At 38.4% G+C, this 8,572-nt stretch overlaps 1 protein-coding gene across 1 annotated transcript in view; it reads left to right on the forward strand.

Moving 5' to 3' along the window:
* The window catches only part of COL4A3 (collagen type IV alpha 3), a gene marked incomplete at its 5' end in the record, with an annotated part of 118,577 nt that overhangs the window by 59,824 nt on the left and 50,181 nt on the right, over positions 1-8,572 (forward strand). Inside the window, 10 exons of the mRNA XM_015563697.1 lie at positions 789-851; positions 1,770-1,823; positions 2,634-2,660; positions 3,787-3,864; positions 4,516-4,578; positions 4,704-4,739; positions 5,764-5,805; positions 6,006-6,083; positions 7,720-7,782; positions 8,180-8,239. Coding sequence (XP_015419183.1) covers positions 789-851; positions 1,770-1,823; positions 2,634-2,660; positions 3,787-3,864; positions 4,516-4,578; positions 4,704-4,739; positions 5,764-5,805; positions 6,006-6,083; positions 7,720-7,782; positions 8,180-8,239 — 564 coding nt within the window. The remainder of the gene's footprint in view (positions 1-788; positions 852-1,769; positions 1,824-2,633; positions 2,661-3,786; positions 3,865-4,515; positions 4,579-4,703; positions 4,740-5,763; positions 5,806-6,005; positions 6,084-7,719; positions 7,783-8,179; positions 8,240-8,572) is intronic.

Consider the following 8,572-nt stretch of genomic DNA (forward strand, 5'->3'; position numbering starts at 1 on the left):
TCTGGGCCTGCTATCTGTGACCCGGTGGCAGGCGTCTGTGTGTGACCCGACCCAGGGCGGCTGGGCAGTGCAGCAGCAATCGGCCAGCCCACCCGGCCTCCATACGGATATCCCGTGTACGACCCAATCCGGGGCAGCCAGGTGGGGCAGCAGCGATCCGCCGGCCCACCCAGGCGTCCCATGTGCAACCCAACCCGGGGCAGTGCCCCAAACCCCGGATTGGCCCTGCCGTGTGCGCGACCTGGGGAGGCGGGGCAGGCACTGAGGGATCAGGCCTGCCATCTGCCACCCAGGGAGCGGGCCTAAGCCAGCAAGTGGTAATCTCCCAAGGGATTCCAGACTGTGAAAGGGCACAAGTGGGGCTGAGGGACACCCTCCTCACCTCCCCTCCCCCGCCAGTGCACAAATTTTTGTGCACCGGGCCTCTAGTATAATTATAAAATAGTTACCTCTGAGCACATTTCCCTCTTCTTTTTCCTTTCCTTTCCCCCAGCTTAGAACAGCATGTTAAGGGATTTCATGTTATATAGAAAGGCCTTTTGTTTTATTTACAATATCTGTACCTCACTTGATAATTCTTTGTTTTAATTAGCCCATTTTATTTCCTATTTTTGTTTAAATTATTTTCTAAAATGACTATATTTACTGCTTAAATATTTAAATAATCATTTATATCTAAATAACTATCTAAATTAGCCCCTCATTTCCCTCACATTGGCTTCCTCGCTGTTTCCACCTGGTCCCACGGCCTGGTTGCTTCTCCTTTTTGAAACTTACTCTGTTTTCAGGGCAGCCCCGGCTATCCTGGACCTTACGGTCCTGCTGGCTTACCAGGATGCAATGGTTCTAAGGTATGTACTTCTTACACAGGACTTGATCAGTCAGTGTTTTGCTGAATGACTTAATTAAGCTGAAGTAGCAATGAGATGGGCTAGACTTTCCTGGAAACATTCTTTTAACCAGAACCAATGGTACTTGTCTTCAGGGCAGAAATGTGGCTTTTGAACCAGGAACCTACCTATTTCCTTTTTTCCTATGCCTTGGTTTTTTATTGTCTTTTTTTTAAAAAATATATATTTTATTCATTTTTTACAGAGAGGAAGGGAGAGGGATAGAGTTAGAAACATCGATGAGAGAGAAACATTGATTAGCTGCCTCCTACACACCTCCTACTGAAGATTTGCCTGCAACCAAGGTACATGCCCTTGACTGGAATCGATCCTCAGTCCGCAGGCCGACACTCTATCCACTGAGCCAAACCGGCCAGGGCTCTGATTGTCTTTTGAGGAAGTCCTTTCCTATTTGCACACAGAAAGATAACAAGTTATTTTCACCTGAGGTTGTGAGTGTATATAAATCAGAAACTCAAGCTGGGAATGCAAGATATGTCTTTGGAGAAGAAGGACTGAGCTTTCCTATGTTCATTCATCTCCTTGGTTTCCTGACTGCCCACTCCTCTTCCTAGAGTGGTGGCCAGGAAAGAACTAATCACTGAGGTTTCAAGGAAACAGCAATTAAACAGTTCTTGACACAATTAAGCTTTCACCATTTATGCACAATTTGAGAAACAGTAGATTTTAATCCTGTTTTCAATTAAAATAATGGTTTTCTGGCCTTCAGACTCATGGCCCAGTATCCATAAGGCACTTTGGTTACTTTGTCTAGCTTTACCACTGCAGGGTTGGAAGAGAGAAACAGGGAAAATATCTCAATAGGCTGTTTTAGAACAAGTAAGAAGAATGACAAGTTTTGTATGGTCTTTCTTTCAGGGTGAACAAGGTTTCCCAGGATTTCCAGGGACACCAGGCTACCCAGGGGTCCCGGTAGGTTTTCATTTCCCTCATCAGAAACATTAAGTGAAATGTAAGTGGTTTAGTCCAGAATGGCCGTGTATTGAAATCCATCATGGGGATGTCTGGTGCAGCCAATAGTAAACACTAAACTGATAGTTGGGGAATGAATGAACAAATGATTTATGAGTTCCGGTTTACACGTTGAGACTTTTTTGTGATTTAAAGGAATACAGTGGAGCTGAGTAGTAGGCAGAGGAGAGACTGGGAAGGGGTGACTCAAACAGTGAGAGTGTGGGGTAGGAGGGTGGCTTAGAACCAGGACTTAAAGAGCTCCAGCATGTGACCTCTACGTCAAGGAGAATAAACCTGTGAAGAAAGCATGACCCTAGTGGTAGAAGGAGACCAGGAGGCATGTATGATGGAAGGGCAGGAAAGACGTGTTTCAGTAGAGGGCAGTGACAGACAGACAGCTGCCTAATGCCGCTGAGAAGTCCAGTAAGAGAGAAACTGACATTTTATCATCGGCTTTAGCAATGTCAAAGTCATGGCAGAACTTAGCAAGGGAGACGTCCATCTTGGAGAGAGGTAGGTGGCAGCTGTGGGACTGAAGAATGAGTCAGAGATGAACAGAGCAGGAGTATGCAGATGACATGAAGAGAAGGGCACTACTGCGGGGGAGAGGAAGATATATGGTAGACTTTGTCCAAATGAGAGTGACTTGAGCATGTTGTAAAGGCAGCAGGAAGTACACAGTAGAGGGAGAAGGTAGAACAGAGGGAAAAGTGGGATGTTGTTTACTCGATTTGTGTCTAGTGGTAAATATGCCACTTTCTTTCCTAGGGTGCCATTGGCTTAAAAGGAGAAAAGGTAAGACATCTGTGGTATGTTATTATTGAACATCTCTAATTGTACATATGAAAGGGACTTCTATTAAATAATGAGATATAAAAATTAAAAATGAGATTGCATCATTAATCCAGTATCCATACTACTTGAGATATCATATTTATTTCTATTGAACAACTTCTTCTATCTCTCGTCATAAGTATACAAGTTTCATTTCATCCTTTAAGGAAATAGAGTCTGGGAGAAAAGAGCTGGCCTTGAGGCCAGGACCCACATTCCACATCCAGAATTGCCACCAATTCTGGTATCTTGGGAAACCCGTTATCATCCTTGTGTCTTCTTTCCTTACTTGGACAGTAAATTTTTAATTTTAGAAACTATGAAAATGCTGTGAATTCTTCAAAATGAGATAACTAAGCCATTTCTCTAAGTATATACCCTAGTATCAATGAAAGAACATTCAAACCTATAGAAAAGTTTTGTGAGAGTTTGAGCCAAATTTTTGAGACCATGCCCAGAGCAAGCTCTCAAAGGATTAAAAAAATGCTGCAGAGAAGGCAGTTTTGCAGTTTCTTTTATGAATTTAGAATAAAGGGAGGAGACATAAGGAAGGTACATGAAACCCATTGGTGGTAGATTAAGGGACTGGGAAAAAGCAAAACAAGGGAATCCCTAAAATTGGACACAAAACAAAATAGAGAAACTTCTTTCACATGGATGGGTACAGGAGACTTAACATCTACAGCACATGGAGATGGTATTGGGCAACAGGATGACAATGAGGGGCTTATGATCTCACACTCTAGTGTCAGCAGTTGTGCCTTCAGGGGTCTAGAAAAGAAAATGACTGACATTTCAAAGGTATATCATCTTCGATGCATAAGAACAGGGACAGGGCTCACTTAAGGTAAAAACTGACCTTTGCTAAGGAAGCTATAGGCCTGGGAGGTGACCTGCAGTTCAGAATTTGTGAACAGACCATCTGTGTGGTTACTTTGGTCACTGAGCCTATCAGGTTGTTACATAGCCCCTTTATCATTCACACTGGAAAGCATTTTTATCCTTGAAGTGGCATGACCCTGAATAAGCATGTAAAGGGGTTTTAAAGATATAACATTGATTATGTTCAATGAACTTCATTTTCAAGGGAGCTCCTGCTGCAGGAGAAGATGTAGAATATGATGGAAAAGGGGATCCCGGGCTGCCAGGAGCTCCAGGATTCCAGGTACATGCACTTCAGAGAGCAGTCCTACCATCCTCTGTGCCCCCTCTCTGTTGTGTGTGTGTGTGTGTGTGTGTGTCCTTCTCTCTCTCTCTCTCTCTCTCTCTCTCTCTCTCTCTCTCTCCTCTTTCTTTTCCCCTATATTTCTTTCTCACTCTCCTAAGAACATTTTTAATATACAATTTCTTTCCCTATATTTCCTTCTTACTCTCCTAAGAACATTTTTAATATACAATTTCTTCTACTTATATATGCACCTTATTTCATTCTAAAACATTCACCTTGTAAGAAGCTGATGAAGCTGATGTAAAAAGATGATTTGTACATGTCTTTTCATCTTTTCAAGTCTCAGTGACCCAAATTTCCTACATCTAAGGTGGAATCTCCAAGGAAAAGTTAGGTTCCACTTATTCCGTATTTGTTAAAACCCAAGGCTAGACTTGTATCGCACACTGAACACAATTTAAAACTGTAATGTTAAGTAATAGTTCTATCATAAAATTTGCATGATAGTGGATAACTTAAACTGCAGCCATAAATGGAAGGTGTCATGCTCCTCTAGCCTTATTAAAATATTTTAATTCACTTAACTAATGGGCATTGTCTGTAGGTGAGTAGTACACTTACTCTTCTTATTTGTCTCTTATTTTGAAGGGTTTGCCGGGCCTCCCAGGTTTTCCTGGACCTGTGGGCCCACCTGGCCCTCCGGGATTCTTTGTAAGTATTAAGTTGTCATTGCTGTAGACGCTATAAACTAATTAAAGAGTTGTAGCTAAAACATTTAAACAGTTTTCTGGCTTGGTGCATTTCTCACTGTAATTATAATTTGTGGATTTTTTTAGGGCTTGCCAGGAACCATGGGGTCTCCAGGACTTAAGGTAAATTACAATTCATAGGTCATATCAGCCATCACATCCTACCCAATGAGAAAGCCAAACCTGGTCTGATTCCACACATGGGTCAGTATAACTATTATTAAAAAAAATAAAATCAATAAATAACAAATGTTGTTGAGGATGTGGACAGACGGAAACCCTTGTGTACTGTTGGGAATGCAGATTGGTGCAGGCATTATAGTATGGAGGTTCCTAAAAAATTAAAAATAGAGCTACCATGTGATTCAGCAATTCTAGTTCTGGGCATTTATCTGAAAAAAATGAAATCACTAAATCAAAAAATATATGCACCCCATTGCAACATTATTTACAATAGCCAAGATATGGAAGCAACATAGGTGTGCATATATAAATAAGTGGATAAAGAAGAGCAGATAAATGGAATATTATTCATCGATAAAAAAGAATGAAATCTCTCCATTTGCAACAACATGGATGGACCTAGAGGGTTTATGCTTTGTGAAATAAGCCAGACAGAGAAAGACAAATACTGTATGATTTCACTTATATGCAGAATCTAAAAAACAAAACAAATGAACAAATAACAAAAAAAAAACAACCAGAAACAGACTCACAGCTACAGAGAACAAACTGAGCGTTGCTAGAGGGGTGGGATGAGGGTGAAAACAGTAAAGGGGAATATAAAGTACAAACTTCTTGTTACAAAATAATTAAGATATGGGAATATAATGTACAGAGTTAGTAATATCATAACAATTTTGTACGGTGACAGATGGTTCTAGATTTATTGTAGCGATTACCTCGTAAGGTATATAAATGTAGAGTCATTATGTGTATGCCTGAAACATATAATATTATATATCAACTATACTTTAATTTTTAAAAAAGAATACATTATTCCAAGATTAAATAAAATAACAATTGTGACCCTGTGGGGAAAAGTTAAAATATAAGTGTTCAGTTACAAATATTAGAACTTCAAAGGGTTTAGAAAATGTATTCGTATTCCTTTTAAAAAAATAATTTGGTTTTGTATTTCTTACAGGGTCACATGGGTGATAATGTGATTGGACAAAAAGGAGAACGGGTAATTTAAATACTATGGTTTATTTGTGGGCAATATATTTGAAGTTCCATAGCAATCAGCTATACATGAATGCATTTGTTGTGTCTCAAACTTTCATTTGCTGTTTTCTTACAAGAGCACTAATGGGGAAAAGTATCTCTCTCAAACATAGTAAAGATAATGTCGTTTCCTTTTTAATTCTTGAGTATATTTATCTTTAGGGTGTGAAAGGATTAATAGGACCTCCTGGACCACCAGGAACTGTTATTGTGACACAGACTGGCCCAGATAACGTAACGGTAACTCTTCAATTTTATTATTAGGGGTGTGCCTTTCTATTTCTCTTACCTTGTTTTTTAATAAGTTCTGTCACCTAATCCCAGCTCAGCCCAGTCCCCTCAGCCTTACTGAGCCTCAAGGTTTTATTCCTTCCCTATTTTATACTCATGAACCAGGAAATGTGAAATCTGAAGCAAGCAACTGCCAAGATTCTTGAAGGGTAGAGCCCAGGGCCATTTTTGCTCACCCTTTACTCAGTCTTTCTCATTGTCACTAACACAGAGTGGGTATTTAGTGAGTATTTTTGAATAAATTATTACAGATTGGGTGTGCAGCTCTGAGCCAATTGGATGGGGAGAACCTAAAGATATGGATGGAAGGGTGTCATAATTATAAAGGATATTTTATCCTGCCATCATAATCCCAAGGATAATTTGGGCCCCATTCCTCTCCAAGGACACTATATAGTCTTGTATTTGGACATTAACATTTGCTTTCAGAGTACAGAGCTGAATCAAGTGCTCAGAAGTGCACCACAATATCATACACCAATCCTGACACTAGGTTGATCCTGGAATATCTGGGAAGGGGGATGGAGAAGCAAGGAGGTAGCTAATAATTTTCTAGTGGATTAACTAAGAAATAAGCATAACATACTCTTATCTTATAAACTTATAATTCATTGTCTTTTAATAATAGCTTGATTGAGATATAATTCGCATGCCATAAAATTCATCTTCTTTATTCAATTCATGGGTTTTAGTAATAATGAATTTTAACAGCTGTATTAGATATAAGTCAAGACCATAAAATGACTTATTTAGTGTATAATTCAATGGCTTCAGTATATTCATAGAGTTTCACAACTATTACCACATTTAATTAGAACATTTGCATCACACCAAAGAGAAACCCCTTAGCCATCACTCTCCAATATAATTTTTAATAATAGAAATTTTCAAATCAAAAGGTAAAACAAAACATAGTAAAATATAATATGAAAAAAAATAAACAATTCACCTCAAAGACTGGGTGTAGAAGGGGAATTGACCTAAAAGGAAAAAACTAAATTTTCTAGAGGTAATTAACAAAAATAAAATTAATAAATTTTAAATTTTTATTGGCTGAAAATTGATAGGAAAAAATACCTTATCCTGACAAAAATCTAAATCTGAAAGATATCACCCAGGGTGGAGGAAATGAGTTTGAAGGAAATGATGCCCTCAAGAGAAGATTCACATTGGAAAAAAAATAATCAATAAAACATGATTATAGCAAAAACAAACGTGATTAATAAATCAAATTCTTCTTGTAACATTTACTCAGAAAATAATTGACCGCAATTAAAAATCTTTTCAATATATTAAAGATGAAGGTAAAATACATTAGAAATGATGTGATTGTGCTTATAGAAAGCTGATTCAATGTAGTTTGATTTAAAAAAAGATACTTTATTTTAAAAAAATAGTATATGACTTCAGTGGGTTCATAAGTATAAAATTCAAAGTGTGAAAAATGATACTGTGTCATGTTAACAGGAAGTACATAGGTATTCTGTAAATCCAGTGTATTGAACAGATAGAGGACGTTTTCAAGTATAAGCAGTAAAATCTTGTTTAATCTGTTTGTAATGACCTTAAATTGTTTTTGTGGCAGGAACTCAAAGGGGAGAAGGGAGAAAAAGGCGCCATGGGCCAACCTGGACCTCCTGGACCCAGAGTAGGTCATTTTGAGTCATATTGTTCCTTTGAAAGACAAACTAAAACCTTAGTGAACATTTTGATGTCTGACCTATCTTCAAATCTTAAGATTAATTGAAGATCAATAGTATTTTACCACAGAGGTCATGAACATAGAAATTATTTTATGACCACTTCTAGCTGAAATCCTAGCACTGTTTCACCCATCTTAGAATTTATCTTCAGTATCTGGTTTTTTTAGCATCTGTTTTTTAATTAATTAATTAATACTCATAAATAAGACTTCCCTCTTAGACTACCCATCATTTCAATATTTTTAAATGTAGCAGAATAATCAGAAGGGGAAGGCAAATAAAAATCAATGTAAGTCAAAAATCAATAATTTGTAAAACTTGACATAACTCTCATTAATACAGGGACCACCAGGAGACTCTTACGGATCAGAAAAAGGTGCCCCTGGAGAACCTGGCTCACAGGTAAATTAGGAAATTCATTGTCATATGCCGCCTTCATTGGGCAGCATTTAGGGCTCTTTAGGTGGCAACTATACCATGGCCAACTCAAACTAGCTTAGATTTTTTTAAATGTTTGGGAAGTGAAATTTATTTGTTCAAGTATCTGAGAAGTTCAAGGCCTCCAGAGACTGAAAGAATATGGGTGGGACTCTCTCCATTTCTCTTCTGCTCCTCTCTGTGTGTTTGCCTCATTCTCTCCTTTACCAAATGATCTTCCATGTAGGGAGCATGAGGAGAATGAGCAAGATGTAGCAACAAACAACTTCAGGTTAATAGCTCCAAGGAGAAAGAGTG

The sequence above is a fragment of the Myotis davidii genome, unplaced genomic scaffold (genome assembly GCF_000327345.1).
Source record: "Myotis davidii unplaced genomic scaffold, ASM32734v1 scaffold575, whole genome shotgun sequence".
Taxonomy (NCBI): domain Eukaryota; kingdom Metazoa; phylum Chordata; class Mammalia; order Chiroptera; family Vespertilionidae; genus Myotis; species Myotis davidii.